Genomic DNA, 18,692 nt, shown 5'->3' on the forward strand with positions numbered 1-18,692 from the left:
ACACGCTTCCCGTTTGTTTTATCTCGGATTCGGCGCGATTCATCATCACAGAGAAAGGCTCAAGCAGAGTACCGCCCCTCCCCCCCCCCCCCCCCCGAACGAAATGAAATTTATATAATTTATATAGAAAATATATACTTTTAACAGTGTCCGTCCCCCCCCCCCCCCCCGCCGAAGATTTCAATTGCCCCCCCCCCCCCCCCGGAGAAAAGAGTCTGGAAGAAACACTGAGCTCTATTGTCGTTCATCTTTGCGTGTCCAGCTCTCTCTCTCTCTCTCTCTCTCCTCTCTCTCTCTCTCTCTCTCTCTCTCTCTCTCTCTCTCTCTCTCTCTCTCTCTCTCTCTTTCTCTCTCTCTCTCTTAATGTCTTCTGACATACTGAATTTTTGAACTCTTCCATACTCTTCCATACCTGTTTTAACTTTCTCGTATAAGAAGTATAGAGGAAGTATTGTAATAGTGCAAAAAATCGAAATCGAGATTTTCACAAATCTCGGCGTTTTACACCTACATGAGTCGGAAAAACATAATTTTGTAATTTTGTCGGTATGTCCGTGTTTATGTGTATGTATGTGTCCAGTGGCGTAGGCAGGGGGGGGGGGGTCATAACCCCCCCCCCCCCATAGACCCCTCGGTATATATATAAAAAGTATGAGGGGGGTGCAAATCGAAAGTTTGAGGGGGGGTGCAAATCGAAAGTTTGAGGGGGGGTGCAAATCAAAAGTTTGAGGGGGGGGTGAAAATCGAAAGTTTGTCCCCGGGTAAAAATTGGAACCCCCCCCCCCCCCTTTGAGACGATCCTGTGTGGATGTGTCATTGTGTGTCTATGTGATTGCGAATAAGAGTATCGTTACAGCTGGGTTGATGAAATTTCATATATAAGTATTAGATCTATATCAAATTTGTAGTTTTTTTAGCGATTTCCGGTAAACGGGTGTAGCTTTTATTCTACTTTTGGTTTTTCAAATGCCTATGTGGTTAATAAATAAACTTTTTACTCCTCAATTTTAATTGTTAAAGGGACGTAACAGCGTTATGAATTTAAACTTTTAATTTCATCCGCTCTTTGACGAGAAGCAAAAATAAATGAAAAAAACATTTGGATAATAAAAAAATTATTTTAAAATAGATACTAAGCTGTTTTCAAATAGGTATGAAAATTAATTTAAAAAATGCACTATCTTTATAGCTTAATTTTAACAAAATAAAGGGACATAGCTGCGTCTGAAATTTCAATTTTAATTTTCTCAGTTCTTTGATTACACACAAAAGTAAACGATATTAAGATGTGGCTAATAAAAAATATTCTTTAAAATTTATTTTACAATTTTCAGATAAGTGTAAAATTATACTGTTTCTAAAAAAGAACTAATATATTAGGACGTCATTTGCAAAACTTGCTAAGTTTAATTTTTGAAAAAAACAATATTTTTCTTTATAGCCTTCAATTTTACGTTCCAAACAATTCGTCATTAACTGAGAACGTGCGATTTTATATTCGTGTTCCATTTTCTAATTCTTTCAAAAATTGTACAATTAATTGTATTACATGTTGTAAGTAGTTAAATAAATCAAATATTTGTTTAAAAAAAAAAAAAAAAAAAAAAAAGTGTTCCGTTTTGCCCAAATGACATGTTACTATTACTAAATTAGTTGCTTGGTTTGATTTTCACAAAAATGTGACTTAAGTACTTTTAGCACTAGGCTCTTCACTTTCTCTTGCAGTGTTCAAATGTTCTTCTGCTTGCCTCCAAAATCTCCGTTGTGTAGTGTGTCCAGACTGTACTAGACTGCTCTTCTAAAGTACATATGCCAAACGGTTTATGGAGAAATAATGCGGGAGAGGTAGGACAAAATCTTGGAATTTAAGTAAAATAAACACACACGAAAAAACATCCATACAACATATCGTACCACATATCCTACCACATATCCTATCACATATCATACAAAAATATCATACAACATATCATACCACATATCGTACCACACTGCAGCATCGCGTATGTCAGAACATCAGCCCAGTAGACCGATATCTGTTTCCTTCAGACATTTTTCCAGGGTTGTACTTTAAACTTCCGGGGGGGGGGGTGGAGGCAGATTCATAAAAATAGTTTTTTTTTAAATTTAAATATTACATTCAAGGGTCGGTGAACGTCCTTTCTATTATAAAATGTCTGAAAGAAACACTACCTCTAGAGCAGTACCCTTTCGAAGCATCTGGAACAAAGGAACAATCAGACCTCTTGATGTTGTTTGTTGAAGATATAAACTAAAATCATTTTATGTTGACTTCGTTTTCAATGATCAAAAGTTGAGGGTTTTTTTTTCCACAAATATATATATTTTGTGTTTTTATTTTACCTTGTATAAAAGCTTAACATTTTTCGTTCCGTATCTTTTTTAAAGATCTGCCCCCACACCTCCACCCCCCTACGTTCAAATACACAGTCCTACACTGTCTGCCTGAGTTTAAAGAAGAAAAAAAACAGCCCCCCCCCCCCTTTTTTTTTTAAATAAGAGACAATGCAACTCTTGTGCACTGAAGCACCTCTCGTGACGTCACAACACCGAGGGTTCCCAGAACAATGGGGTGCTGTATTTCTTTTCCCCGTCAAACGTTCCTGTTTACTCGGCTCACAGATATACCCAGACCATGTACAGGAGTTCTTTGCCGTTTGGACAAACACTTTCAACAACAAAAAAATTTTAAGACTTTTTTATTTTCGGCACCAAGACATCCCAGATCAAGACGCCCCCCCCCCCCTCATCCCGACCCCTAACACCCGCTTATCCCTACCCCACTAATACCCACTTCTCCCTACAACCCTCATACCCCTTCCCCCTCCCCCCTCGCACAAGCTTTTCCTTACCCTATTCCATCGACTTTCCCTACCCCATTTTTCCTGCTAAACAGATAATTTCATTTACTTGTGAGAAGCGGAAAAAAAAATTAATTTCAGTCTAATTGCGACGAATACCTGAGCTAAAAACTTTAACTCACTCTGACGTCATTTCGCCTTTTTATTGAAATATGACGTCACGGCTTGCCGAAGGTTTTTTTTTCAAGCTTCTAGCTGTATTTTTTCAACTATTTTAACTACGGTTTATAGTTTTCTTTTTTTAACATCGTTTTTTTTTTACCTAAAGATATGGCGGTGGCTTTCAAGATTAAAAAAAAATGTCTGGGTATTTTTTTAATGCGATTTACAGCTTGAGAAATTTAACAGCCACGTGATGGATTTTTATTTTTTGTACATGTAAGAGAAGGAGGTTGATAAGGGAATACGTAGATTCGTTTCTACACTGGTTTTCGGTAGGTGTGTGGGTTGTTGTTGTTTTGTTTTTTTATGTGTCAAATTAATTTTCTTTTGTGTTGATAAAAAAGGTGACATGTCGGTCTGTTTAAAAACACAACCGTTGACACCATGTGGTGAAGTGAGATGGATGGAGGTAAGTCCGCTTTTCGCACCCGACGGGGCAAGTGAAGTAGAGTTCACCTGTGACCTCTGGTGAGTTAGGTACCCATCAGAGCAGGGTGGACTCGGCCGTATATTCGTATACTCCAGACTTTCGGGTTAGCAGTCTAGCTAGATGTAATGTAGGCTAGACTTCATATCGTGGTTTGTCTTTCCTTCTCTCCCCCCTAAATTAGTGTTTGGGGGCCCAGACAAAAGTCGTGTTAATTTTAAGTGTTGGGAGGGATCGAGCCTTATCTGCCAGAGGGTTTGAACTCGAGACTTTTTTTCGAATTTATCAACCATGAGCTTTGCCGACTCGACCATGCTTCCATCACAATTAAGGATTACGTGTAATCTGGTTATGCTCCATTGAGGCCATTGACTCCGATTTCAGCCTGCTTTTCTTTTTGGATTTGCTTCCATAGCCTTTGCCCAACCAAGAACAAACAACAAGGCAGCAGCTGTTTGATTTTGGAGTTGTCTCTCCTAGAAGAGTGGCTGTCCCCAGCTAACGAGCCTCATCATCTGCCGAGGGTTCGAGACTTTTCGTTTAGCAACCATGAGCTATACCGACTCGACAACGCCGACCCCCTTCAAAGACAAACAATCCTATAAATAAATGTATTCGATAGCATAAAGTTCAGATATAGAATATTTTATTTGTACAACTAACATCGAATTTGCACAGGTAACTCATTGGCTATGAATTTTACCAGGGCATTGAGTAAAATAAACATGAAAAACATCTATTACAGCTAATTAGTAATTACGTTTATGTTTGATAACCTTTGGTCTCATAGAAGCTAATTTCACTTGCCACGCTGGATAAATAAAACAGTCGGTGGGAAAGTGAAATCTTCGAGGCTAATAATAATATGGGAGCCATAAGATAAGGGACGAGCATTTCACATACATCCGGCAAGTATTTTACATACATCCGGCAAGTATTTTACATACATCCGGCAAGTATTTCACATACATCCGGCAAGTATTTCACATACATCCGGAAACTATTTCACATGCATCCGGCAAGCATTTCAAATACACCGTGCGAGCATTTCCCACACATTGGGCCCATACACACGGCTGTTTTTAAAAAATCAAGTTCCCGTTCAGTCTATATAGACAGAAGAAGTAGAGTTGATCTATTTTATTGACTACGGCATATAAAGAAACTGCATGGTCCCATCCTTTAATTCCCGCTGATCCTTTCCTGGGTGGACTATGGGATATCCTTGAGACTCGTTTTCGTGAAAGTTAAAGACATCTTAAGGGTTCGGGGGAAGGTAGAGACATCTTAAAGACTCGGGGAAATTAAGAACACCCTAAGGGCATCGTCTTGGAAACTAAGAAGATGTGAAAGACACATTCTGTGGAGAGTTGAGGACATCATAAGGACCCAATCCCAGTGAATCAACCTACTTACTTTCTGACTAACAAACTTACATAAAACTAAATACCGCGTCTTTAAAGACCACAACAGAAAGTTTCTATTTTAAAGAGCGCCGTGCAGTTTATGGACGCGATTCGAGTTATTAAGAAACCCGTGCTTGTTGCATTAGACGCCATACTGGTTGCTAGGGACGCCAGCCAAAAAAAAATAACTGTACAATAATTTCAGACGACAGGGTAATGATCGCGTTAAGAACAACAGCGTGCTCACACACGTGTGCGCGGCTGGTGCTCCGTGAGCATGCCTAGGTTCTCACGGTCCTACCTGGGGCCCCTACCTGGGCCCCTACCTGGGCCCCCCTATCTGGGCTCGCTACTAACTGAATTAGGAGAGGCTTAGTGTAAGTGCCGTAGTGGTATGCTCTCTTCACGAATTGGTGAAGTTCCGCGGAATGTAATGCGGCAGACGGTGCTGGTGCGTCTTGTAAGGTTAGGTGTTGTTGGTCAGTCTGATGGTTAGATGGTGATGGTTAGAGTCTGATGGTTAGATGGTGATGGTTAGATGGTAATGGTTATATGGTGATGGTTAGAGTGTGATGGTTAGAGTCTGATGGTTAGTGTGAAGGTTAGTGTAATGGTTAGAGTGTGATGGTCAGAGTGTGATGGTTAGAGTGTGATCGTTAGAGGGATGGTTAGAGTCTAATAGTTAGAGTCTGACGGTTAGAGTGTGATGGTTAGAGTCTGACGGTTAGAGTGTGATGGTTAGAGTCTGACGGTTAGAGTGTGATGGTTAGAGTCTGACGGTTAGAGTGTGATGGTTAGAGTCTGATGGTTAGAGTGTGATGGTTAGAGGGATGGTTAGAGTCTAATAGTTAGAGTCTGATGGTTTGAGTGTGATGGTTAGAGGGATGGTTAGAGTCTAATAGTTAGAGTCTGATGGTTAGAGTGTGATGGTTAGAGTCTGACGGTTAGAGTGTGATGGTTAGAGTCTGATGGTTAGAGTGTGATGGTTAGAGTGTGATGGTTAGAGTCTGATGGTTAGAGTGTGATGGTAAGAGTCTGATGGTTAGAGTCTGATGGTTAGAGTCTGATGGTTAGAGTCTGATGGTTAGAGTCTGATGGTTAGTGTGATGGTTAGAGTGTGATGGTTAGATGGTGATGGTTAGAGTCTGATGGTTTGAGTGTGATGGTTAGAGTGTGATGGTTTGAGTGTGATGGTCAGAGTGTGATGGTTAGAGTCTGATGGTTAGATGGTGATGGTTAGAGTGTGATGGTTAGAGTGTGATGGTTAGATGGTGATGGTTAGATGGTGATGGTTAGAGTGTGATGGTTAGATGGTGATGGTTAGAGTGTAATGGTTAGAGTCTGATGGTTAGAGTGTGATTGATTAGAGTCTGATGGTTAGATGGTGATGGTTAGAGTCTGATGGTTAGAGTGTGATGGTTAGAGTCTGATTGTTAGTGTGATGGTTAGAGTGTGATGGTTAGAGTCTGATGGTTAGAGTCTGATGGTTTGAGTCTGATGGTTAGAGTGTGATGGTTAGTGTGATGGTTAGAGTGTGATGGTTAGAGTCTGATGGTTAGAGTCTGATGGTTAGTGTGATGGTTAGAGTCTGATGGTTAGTGTGATGGTTAGAGTGTGATGGTTAGAGTCTGATGGTTAGAGTCTGATGGTTAGTGTGAAAGTTAGTGTGATGGTTAGAGTCTGATGGTTAGAGTCTGATGGTTAGTGTGATGGTTAGAGTCTGATGGTTAGTGTGATGGTTAGAGTGTGATGGTTAGAGTGTGATGGTTAGATGGTGATGGTTAGAGTCTGATGGTTTGAGTGTGATGGTTAGAGTCTGATGGTTAGAGTCTGATGGTTAGAGTGTGATGGTTAGATGGTGATGGTTAGATGGTGATGGTTAGAGTCTGATGGTTTGAGTGTGATGGTTAGAGTGTGATGGTTTGAGTGTGATGGTTAGAGTGTGATGGTTAGGGTGTGATGGTTAGAGTCTGATGGTTAGAGTCTGATGGTTTGAGTCTGATGGTTTGAGTCGTATGGTTTGAGTGATGGTTAGAGTCTGATGGTTAGTGTGATGGTTAGTGTGAAGGTTAGTGTGATGGTTTGAGTCTGATGGTTAGAGTCTGATGGTTAGTGTGATGGTTAGTGTGAAGGTTAGTGTGATGGTTTGAGTCGTATGGTTAGAGTCTAATGGTTAGAGTGTGATGGTTAGAGTCTGATGGTTTGAGTGTGATGGTTAGAGTCTGATGGTTATTGTGATGGTTAGAGTGTGATGGTTTGAGTGTGAGGGTTAGAGTCTGATGGTTAGGGTGTGATGGTTAGAGTCTGATGGTTAGAGTCTGATGGTTTGAGTCTGATGGTTTGAGTGATGGTTAGAGTCTGATGGTTAGTGTGATGGTTAGTGTGAAGGTTAGTGTGATGGTTTGAGTCTGATGGTTAGAGTCTGATGGTTTGAGTGGTGGTTAGAGTGCGATAGAATGCAAATAATTAGACAAAATGTGCGCGGCTAATTAGACATTAGATGCGCTAATAAAAACACAAAATGCGTAGGATAGTAAAACAATAGGAGCAGACATAATAAAACAAAGATAGCGGATGGTAAAATAATAAGTGCAAATATAATTTTTTGGAATAGCAAGACAAAAGTTGTGCGAATATCAAGGCAAAACATGCGTACATAGTAAGTCAAAAGGTAGATGAATAATACAACAACAGGTGTGGGAATAATTAGGCAACAGGTGAGCGTATAATTAGACAACTTTCACGTGGATTATGTTTAGATAATCACAAAAGAGGAAGGAAAGAAAGCTGATAATACCCCCCAGACAAATAAACAAAACATACTACAATGATGAGTTGTCAGGAATATACAACATCAAAACTTAATTAGTTTATAAATAACACAAACGCACGATTTTCGTTTACACTGAAACAGACACGATGCTATTTTTAGCCCCTCTAAAAAACCCAAGATGTAAATAATACATGTCTTTGTCTGATTCGGAATTTAAATTACGCTCAATCATCAACTCTTCACATCCGGGCTCAAGTCACAAAGAGGCTGATGAAGTAGAGTTCATCTGTTTCAATGACCACGGCATACAGGGGGTATTGTTGTCAGCAATATGCCCAGCAAACTTTGTTTAAAAGTTTCTCTAACATGAGTCAGGTACTCATCAGAGCTGGGTGAAGTCAGGGACTCTTACATACTCCAGCCTGGGATACGAACTCAAAACTTTCAAGTTAGCAGTTGCGAACTCTACCATCCGACCACGCCGTCCAAAACACCATGGTGCTATGTAACGAGATGTAAATAATAAACATCTTTCTCTGATATATATATATATATATATATATATATATATATATATATACATATATATACATATATATATATATATATATATATATATATATATAGGCCTATATATATTTATAAATACATATATATGAGTATATATATATATATTCTGTTATATGTGTTACATTTATAAAACACCATTTCAAACATAAATTTTGTAAGCTGTTTTTATTACTTTAAAAAAAAATTAAAAGTTTGTGAAGATGTTTATTAAAGCAAAGTAAAACTACCCTCAAAATTCTGTAAAACTGTTTTAACTTTTTTTTTTCTTGAATACTAACATTTTGTTTTTTCTTTATTAACCAAATTTTCTAATCTTAACTGTGTTTTGATTACAAGTGAATATTAAAAAAAATAACTTGAAACCTGTTTAACAGGTAAATTTCTCCTTCAGCTCTCAAGAAAGAAAGTGGTTCTAAGCATCAAAGTCGCATTGCCAACCCTCCCCCCCCCCCTTTCTCCTCCCCGCTCCCCATCCAGCAAGCTAATATTAAGATAAGTGGAAATAAGCGAGTAAATATCTAGATAGATTCGCGTCAAGGCATTTTCAAAATTTAAAAAAAAATCTTCAAACCTGGAAATAAAAATACCCTTTAGCTATTTTTATCGAAGGTGCAACTTCGGGATTTCCCGATACATCGTTTTCACTAAGTAACCCCCAGCTAGTGTTTCAAGTATAAAGTTATAAATAAAGAAAATAATTACGTCATTTTTGTGCTAAAATATCTGCTAGAACAGTATAAAATTACAAAGTCGCGTTGCACCTTAAAACTACTAGTCCCAAGTACATACAGAGAATTTCGTGTTGCACCTTAAAACTAGCAGTCCAGAGACCAGAGTACATAAAGAGAAAGTCGTGTTGCACCTAATAATAGCAGTACTAAGTACAGGCCATCCCAGTGTTTGTAAAAACAAATGTGGTTCTTGTCCCGAGATTTAGGAAATCTAATTTTAGAATTTTTGTGAAACAGGTTACAAGGTGTGAGCTCCATCAAGAGCCAAACAAAAAGCAGATATTTTAACAAAGTCAAACAGAAAGTAGATGTTTTAACTAAGTCAAACACAAAGCAGATATTTTAACTAAGTCACAGCAAGCAGATATTTTAACTAAGTCAAACATAAAGCAGATATTTTAACTAAGTCACAGCAAGCAGATATTTTAACTAAGTCAAACATAAAGCAGATATTTTAACTAAGTCAAACAGAAAGCAGATATTTTAATTAATTCAAACAGAAAGTAGATATATTTTAGCTTTTGATTAATAAAAACATAGTTATCTAATTACCACTGCATTTACACACGTATACACACCTTTATATATGTGTGTATATTATATATATATACATATATACACACACACACATATATATATATATATATATATATATATATATATATATATATATATATATATATATATATATATATATATATATATATATATATATATATTTATTTATTTATTTATTTATTTATTTATTTATTTATATATATATATATATATATATATATATATATATATATATATATATATATATATATATATATAGTAATGTCCATGTATATATGCATTCTGTATATTCTGTGTATGTGTGTGCCAGTGTATGTGAGTTTGTGTTTATAAATCATACACGTATCGAACTATCTTTTTATCTCAGTATTTGATTACACTAATTACCAATTAACCCCATATTCCCCACGAGCCCCCGCTCTGGTTCCTCCACTGCCGGATGTGAACCCCCTTGGTGTAACTCTCAATGTCTGAACAATGTTTCCGACGTCATACCAAGAACAGCTGTATAGAGTAGACCATCCCACGTTCTTAAAGTAGTGCCACCCATTAGCCAAAGGGGGGAAGGGAAGGGGGGTCTGGTAGAGATTGTTCGTGTTTTATCGATAATTGGTTATCTGAAAGGTGTTAATGAGACGCTAAGGTGTAGCCGCGGAGTTTTATTAATGGCGTCGAGTTTTGTTGTAAAGTTTGTTTACCTGTTTATACTGAGATATTTTTATTTTATTGTTTTTGGGAAGGAAGTTTGTATTTGTGCTTGGGATGTTTGCAGCGGGGGCACATTGAGAAACGAGGTGCATAAATGGTTGAAAAAGGTAGATGTAGGTAGATGGATTGAAAAAGGTGGATGTAGGTTGATGGATTGAAAAAGGTGGATGTAGGTTGATGGATGTAAGAAGGTGGATGTAGGTCGATGGATGTTTACAGCGTGGATATAGTGTGGAGTGGGCGGACGTTTGTTGTGAACCCTCGGCCCCCCCCCCCCCCGCCCCCACCCCCACCCCACACACACACACATACAGAAACACAAAAGTTCACTTAATAAGCAGAAAGAAAGAAAAACTTGCTCACCCTAAAAGATATCTATTAGTGCATTTAAGGAACGAATCCACCACCACCACCCTCACTCGCCCCCTCCCCCTGCCCACCCTTTCACGCCAGTGTAATCTTGATACTGGCTGTAAGCGATAAAAAGTTTCAACTGGGTCAGTGCTGTAACGAGTTGATTTATTGGTGTTGTTAGTTGTTGCTTTTCCTCAAGATATCGGTGTGAGGGTATGGATTAGATAACGAACAGTACTATGGTTACGGCTAGGTGAAAGATCAGCTCTGGAATTATGACGAGAGCTATGATAGATAAAAGAGAACTAGGATTAGGACTAGGGTTAAGTTTATGTTTAAGTCTGACGAATATTCGAGACAGAGTGGCAAAAAATACTAAATAAAACACCTATTGCATTTTTATTTATCTAAAGCTTTTATTTAACTTGCTTCATTTATATTTTTTGATCGAAACGGGCGAGTGTCATTTCGAGCACTTATAACTTACCGTTTCGTTTCTAAGTTGGCACGTGGTTCAAGACTCGATGACAATGCAATCTGACATCAAATCTGTTTTAATACGTTTATTTTTGTTGCAACATAACAACATTCATTTTTTTATTAAAAGTATCATCGAAAAATTTAAATTTTAAGAAAAACGTACCGGAATGCCAGTGGCACTTTACAGAAGGAACCGCTGACTACAATTTATGATACGTTGTATTCACCATCCTACGAGTTCATCAGTACAATATGATATCATTCTTCTTTACTCTTGCCGCGGTGAGGTTTTCTTCTATTGTTGCGTTGAGATTTTCCACAATTGCATGCTGTGAGGTAACTGCCGCTCTGGTGTTTCCTCCTATTGACGTGACGAGGTTTTCTTCTATTGCATGCTGTGAGGTAACTGCCGCTGTGAGGTTTCCTCCTGTTTACGTGGTGATGTTGTTTCCTCCTGTTTACGTGGTGATGTTTCTTCCTGTTTACGTGGTGATGTTTCTTCCTGTTTACGTGGTGATGTTTCCTCCTGTTTACGTGGTGATGTTTCCTCCTGTTGACGTGGTGAGGTTTTCTTCTATTAACGTGGTGAGGTTTTCTTCTATTGCATGCTGTGAGGTTTCCTTCTATTGACGTGGTGATGTTTCCTCCTATTGCCGTGGTGAGGTTTTCTTCTATTGCATGCTGTGATGTTTCCTTCTATTGACGTGGTGAGGTTTTCTTCTACTGCCGCTGTGAGGTTTCCTCCTATTGACGTGGTGAGGTTTCCTTCTACTGCCGCGGTGATGTTTCCTTCTATTGACGTGACGAGGTTTTCTTCTATTGCATGCTGTCAGGTAACTGCCGCTGTAAGGTTTCCTTCTATTGACGTGACGAGGTTTTCTTCTATTGCATGCTGTCAGGTAACTGCCGCTGTAAGGTTTCCTTCTATTGACGTGACGAGGTTTTCTTCTATTGCATGCTGTCAGGTAACTGCCGCTGTAAGGTTTCCTCCTGTTGACGTGGTGAGGTTTTCTTCTATTGCATGCTGTCAGGTAACTGCCGCTGTGATGTTTCCTTCTATTGACGTGGTGAGGTTTTCTTCTATTGCATGCTGTCAGGTAACTGCCGCTGTAAGGTTTCCTCCTGTTGACGTGGTGAGGTTTTCTTCTATTGCATGCTGTCAGGTAACTGCCGCTGTGATGTTTCCTTCTATTGACGTGGTGAGGTTTTCTTCTATTGCATGCTGTCAGGTAACTGCCGCTGTGATGTTTCCTTCTATTGACGTGGTGAGGTTTTCTTCTATTGCATGCTGTCAGGTAACTGCCGCTGTGATGTTTCCTTCTATTGACGTGGTGAGGTTTTCTTCTATTGCATGCTGTCAGGTAACTGCCGCTGTGATGTTTCCTTCTATTGACGTGGTGAGGTTTTCTTCTATTGCATGCTGTGAGGTAACTGCCGCTGTGAGGTTTCCTCCTGTTGCCGCCGGCGCGCCCCCGCATCGCCTGCACTCAAGTGTTTACCAGAAGGGCGCCCACAACAACCCACTCACCCTCCATGAACCGATCCCATTGTCTGCCCTGATAAGACAAGATACCATCGCGGTTTGTTTTGCTTTCGTTGGGGGATTGTCCGTGGACGCTGTCCTCTCAACCATTTTTGTGTGTGTTAAATTTGGTTGTTTTTTTTGTTTTTTTTGTTTTTTTGTTGTTTTTTTTTTTTTTTTTTTTTGGCTTTTTTTTTTAGTTATCTTGTATGTGTGCCGATCACACTATTCTTTCATTTGCCGGGGTTTTTTTAGATAAAAAGGTGCACTCTACTCCACCTGCTGCATTGACCATCCGGTCTGAAAGGGTACTTTATTTTATGAATTAAAGACATGTACAAATTATTTACCACGCTTTTGTTTTCTTGCATCTATTTCCCAACGTTGCGTGTTGATGGGCCGCTGCGTTGAGTTTATATTCAACTTTACCCCCAATGTACTAGCCTCAACTCGCCGAGCAGATTCATATCTACTTAACTACAACCAACCATTTCAATTTACCGACCTCAACCCACCTTATTCAATCCATCGACCTACATCCATCTTCCATCCATCAACCTACATCCATCTTCTTCCAACCATCGACCTACATCCATCTTCTTCCATCCATCAACCTACATCCATCTTCTTCAATCCATTGACCTACATCCACCTTCTTCAATCCATCTACCTACATCTACCTTTTTCAACCCATCGACCTTAATCCAACAACGATAATCCACCCATTTCTATTGACATCCATTCGCATTCAATCCATCTATTTCCATACACATTCAATCCACTAACCTCAATCCACCGACCTGAGTTCACCAATCACACTTCACCCCAGTAAAACCCACCGCTAGGGGTCAACGACCACGCTCACATTTTGTTAAGTTTTGACAAAGAAATCATGTTACTTAAAAAGACTTTATCGTTGCTAATAACCAGGTCTTTCACTTTTATTTTATCCTTTGTCGAATTTATTTTCAGATGAGTGATGACAGGCAGCAGAGTTTCTTTTAGGCATCTCTTCGAAGGTGCTCTGCCCCCCCCCCCACCCCGAAAAAAGTCTACCACGCCCCTCCCCCCCCCCCGAACGAAATGAAATTTATATAGAAAATATATACTTTTAACAGTGTCCGCCCACCCCCACCCCCCGAAAAAAGTTTACCGCCCCCCCCCCGAAAATTTCAAGTGCCCCCCCCCCCCCTCTCACCGGATGAGGAGTTGATGACACAATACGGTGACCTCATTTCTCACCGGATGTTACAGTTTCGATAACTCTAGGTCGTGACCTACTTAAAGCTCGGTGCCAGACGTGGCGCTTATAAACTAACGGGAGGTGATACTGCTGTTCTGGCATACCACGGTTTGTGTGACAGGGGTTCTCATGTCAGAAACATTGGGTCCATGGGAGGTGATACTGCTGTTCTGGCATACCTCGGTTTGTGTGACAGTGGTTCTCATGTTACAAACATTGGGTCAATGGGAGGTGATACTGCTGTTCTGGCATACCTCGGTTTGTGTGACAGTGGTTCTCATGTTACAATCATTTGGTCCATGGGAGGTGATACTGCTGTTCTGGCATACCTCGGGTTATGTGACAGTGGTTCTCATGTTACAATCATTGGGTCCATGGGAGGTGATACTGCTGTTCTGGCATACCTCGGTTTGTGTGACAGTGGTTCTCATGTTACACACGCTGGGTCCATGGGAGGTGATACTGCTGTTCTGGCATACCTCTGTGTGACAGTGGTTCTCATGTTACAATCATTGGGTTCATGGGAGGTGATACTGCTGTTCTGGCATACCTCGGTTTGTGTGACAGTGGTTCTCATGTTACAATCATTGGGTCCATGGGAGGTGATACTGCTGTTCTGGCATACCTCGGGTTATGTGACAGTGGTTCTCATGTTACAATCATTGGGTCCATGGGAGGTGATACTGCTGTTCTGGCATACCTCTGTGTGACAGCGGTTCTCATGTCACACTCGCTGGGTCCATGGGAGGTGTTACTGCTGTTCTGGCATACCTCGGTTTGTGTGACAGTGGTTCTCATGTTACAATCATTGGGTTCATGGGGGGTGATACTGCTGTTCTGGCATACCTCGGTTTGTGTGACAGTGGTTCTCATGTTACAATCATTGGGTTCATGGGAGGTGATACTGCTGTTCTGGCATACCTCGGTTTGTGTGACAGTGGTTCTCATGTTACACATGCTGGGTCCATGGGAGGTGATACTGCTGTTCTGGCATACCTCGGTTTGTGTGACAGTGGTTCTCATGTCACAAACATTGGGACCATGTTTTATCCTATATCTAGGTAACAGGGGCTCTCATGTTACACTGTGTCCATGTTTTATCCTACGTTTGTGTGACAGTGGTTCTTATGTCACAATCATTGGTACCATTTTGTATCCTATATTTGTGTGACAATGGTTCTCATGTTACAAGCACTGGGTCCATGTTTCATCCTATACATAGGTGACAGTGGATCTCAAGTCACAAACATGTTGGCCATGCTTTATCCTAAGCTCATATCACTTGAATGAGGGTACCAAAACAAACCCATTGGGATAGTGTTTTATAGGATTCAGAGTTTCTTTCAGGCATCTCTTAAGGCGGGGGGAAGGGCGAAGAACATCTACCCCCCCCCCCCCACACGAAATAGAATGTATATTTTTTACCAGTGACCCCCCCCCCCCTCTCCCCCGAAAATTTTAGTCCGCCCACCTCCCAACCCCGAATATTTCAAGGTCATTTTTATCTTAAAGGTTTAAAGCATTCAAAAAATAGTTTCACTAAACAGTTTTTTGCTGATTTTTTAAAAGTTGTTTACAACTCCGACACATTAGCGGAAAAAAATAAGTTTTAAAAAGTTGAAATATATGTCTTTGGCCTTCAGGATGAAAAGAAGGTCTGGTAAATGCAAAAGTACAGTACGTAAAAATCGAGAAAACAAAAATGTAAAAAAAAAATTAAACCGTTTACAATGATGGCAGTGAAAGTCAGTTAAAAGCAGATGTAGAATGTTTCATAAGAGACGCACTTAACATTCCTTTACACGACAAATGTATCTCTAAATTTAAGCGACCTAAGTTCCTCCAAACAAGGGTCTTTGTTTAATATAATGTTTTTTTTTATTTATGTGACGAAGACTTGTGTCTGTAAAATCTATATTGTCCGTATTTCTGATTAACTGTCAGAAAAAATATTAATAGATATCTTTGTTTGTGGACCAGTGTTTCTTCCAGACTTTTTTCTCGGGGGGGGGGGGGGGGCACTTGAAATTTTCGGGGCCGCGGACTTAAATTTCCAGGAGGCGGTCATTGTTATAAGTATATATGTATATATTTTCTATATAAATTCCATTTCGTTCGTTCGGGGGGGGGGGGGCGGACATTCTTCGGGGGGCTCTGCCCCCCCCCCCCCTAATCGAAGAGATGCCTGGAAGAAACTGTTGTCGACGCTTGTCTATGTAGGTGTTTACAGTGAGATATCGTGGTTTCTTAAATAAATCTTAAATAAACGTGTTTAAATTTTTATACTAGTAAAATAAAATACAACAATAACTGCTGGTGTCATTAATTAAGCAGATTACTTTTTATTACTGTAAAACTTGGATTGGTGATTAACATGCAGTAAGCGAGTCTTGTAATAAGACCAAATAAATACCAATATCTTAATTAACTAGCTCTTACCTTGAAAATAAATCCAGAAACAGAAATCAATTTAAAACCACCACTCCGTCAAGACAAACCAGCTTGGGTGTAAATCACTACCTCAACTCAAGCACCGGTAAACAAACTAGTTCAGATATCTCAGCAACCAGTTCAAATAACCCAGGACCCACTCCCGATAACCCACAAAAACCAGTTCAGATGTAACTCACTCGGTCGTCAACGACAACAACAACAGCGCTCACCTACACGAACCAACCCGTGTCTGCCTGACGAATTCCACCGCGGCACGTGCGAGTCCGTGATATTAAAAAAAAAAAAAACCTGCTCGCCTGTACAAGACCGACGGTACCACGCTGGGTAGACGCTTAAGGAACCATCGCCACACCGCAGCCCGCGAGAAAATAAAATTTAAATGTACGTGTACATTTAAAAATACATATAGCATGTAGATATGTATAAATCTACAGGTATATGTAATAGTCTGAAAACAATACTGATGGGTGTGGGTGTGGGTATGGGTATGGGTATGGGTATGGGTATGGGTATAGGTATGGGTATGGGTATGGGTATGGGTATGGGTATGGGTGTGGGTGTGGGTGTGGGTATGGGTATGGGTATGGGTACGGGTATGGGTATGGGTGTGGGTATGGGTGTGGGTGTGGGTATGGGTGTGGGTGTGGGTATGGGTGTGGGTGTGGGTATGGGTGTGGGTGTGGGTGTGGGTGTGGGTATGGGTGTGGGTGTGGGTGTGGGTATGGGTATGGGTGTGGGTGTGGGTGTGGGTGTGGGTATGGGTGTGGGTGTGGGTGTGGGTGTGGGTATGGGTGTGGGTGTGGGTGTGGGTGTGGGTATGGGTATGGGTGTGGGTGTGGGTATGGGTATGGGTATGGGTATGGGTATGGGTATGGGTATGGGTATGTTATGGGTATGTTATGGGTATGTTATGGGTATGTTATGGGTATGTTATGGGTATGTTATGGGTATGTTATGGGTATGTTATGGGTATGTTATGGGTATGTTATGGGTATGGTTATGCGTATATGTACGCATATGCTAATGTGAATGTGTAAGCGAATACGAATCGAATGAGAATGCGAATTCGAAAACAAATGAGTATGCAAATGCGTATGCGGTTGTGGCTTTGTCTGGGTATGTGTGCGAGTATGTGTGTACTTATACGTACAATTCTTTGTACATAAGAAGTCATCCGACAGCAGTGTCGTTTTTTATTATTATTTATTTCAAGAACTTAAGCAGTAAACTAAAAGATAAGGATTATATAGAAGGGAAGACAGATTTGTGACGGGGAGAGACGGGTTAGAAGAGATGAAGCACACACGGTAGGTAAAAGTTTTGGGTTATTTAATAAAGTTTAATCATTTTTTCAACCAGCCCGGCCGGGATCAGAAGGTGTCGGGGCCGTGAGCCACGCTTGATCACAAATTAAAGCCGGAGTGCATCTCGGTAAATAAATGTGTGTGCCGTTACCTCGCGGTGTTTAGATTAGATTTCGTTATGGAAAAAGAGGGGTGGGGGAGTTGTTCGCCGTGAGATAAGTGGAGTTGAGCTTGCAATATCCTTAAAACGCATAGACCTCGGGGAAGTTTTTTTTGTGTGTGTGTGTTGTTGTTTTTTATTATTTTAGCTGTAGGTTTATGTTAAATTTTAACCACGGTTGTTGTTTTTTTTTTGTTTAGTTGTTGTTTTTTTTTAGTTGTTTTTTTTTTTTTTTTTTTTTACCAAAAAACTCAACTAATAGTTTTCTAACTGAATAAAAAATGAAAAAGAGCTTATTAAAATCCTACACACTTTAGCCTTTTTTTGTATTTCAAACTATAATAAGGTAGCATTTTTGGAAATGCTCATCAACGATATGACTACCGCACGCTGAGCCAAGTCAATCGGCGGAAATTTGGGTTTTGGTTGGCTTACAAAATAAAACTGGTCTCTTCTGTTCAAATAGTTCAGTTTCCAGTGCCCCTAACCCCAAGTGAATTTTTTTTTTTAAACTTAGAAAATATGCTGCATACCCACGCCATGCAAGCTTTTGTTCCGTAAACAGAGTGCTGCTTATAGTCCAGCCCTATTTAACCACAACGAAAATATAGTTTTGAAATTGTTAAAGGTATTCTTCTACTATGTGTTGACGGAAGCCAAACATATAGACAATGTGTATGTAAATATACTAAAGAGAAATTCTGAAAAATCTACAAATTATTTGATTGGACTGTATGTGCTATAGGGCTTGTAAGTCTATGGTCTCGAAATGTACTTGCTGGCAAGTACGAGAACGAGAAATTGTGACCTACTTACAAGCCCTATAACAGGGGAGGTGCTATTGTTACCCCTTATACACAAATGGTCTTTAACATAGGTTCTAGGTTGTTGTATTTTTCTTCTAAATAGGATGATAACAATATTGGGATGTGTGTGGAAGGGGGAGGGGGGGAATATT

At 40.0% G+C, this 18,692-nt stretch overlaps 1 protein-coding gene across 1 annotated transcript; it reads right to left on the bottom strand.

Annotated features, from left to right (window-relative positions):
* Positions 1 to 11,436: 11,436 nt before the first annotated feature.
* LOC131932914 (uncharacterized) lies at positions 11,437 to 12,529 on the bottom strand. Its single transcript, XM_059289806.1, has 2 exons — positions 11,756 to 12,529; positions 11,437 to 11,601 (listed from the first exon to the last, which is right to left on the bottom strand). Exons 1-2 carry the CDS (start codon positions 12,527 to 12,529, stop codon positions 11,437 to 11,439), a joined length of 939 nt encoding a protein of 312 aa, XP_059145789.1.
* Between the last annotated feature and the right edge of the window lie 6,163 nt (positions 12,530 to 18,692).

The sequence above is a fragment of the Physella acuta genome, unplaced genomic scaffold (genome assembly GCF_028476545.2).
Source record: "Physella acuta isolate Inbredline_101_S28 unplaced genomic scaffold, ASM2847654v3 ptg002316l, whole genome shotgun sequence".
Taxonomy (NCBI): domain Eukaryota; kingdom Metazoa; phylum Mollusca; class Gastropoda; family Physidae; genus Physella; species Physella acuta.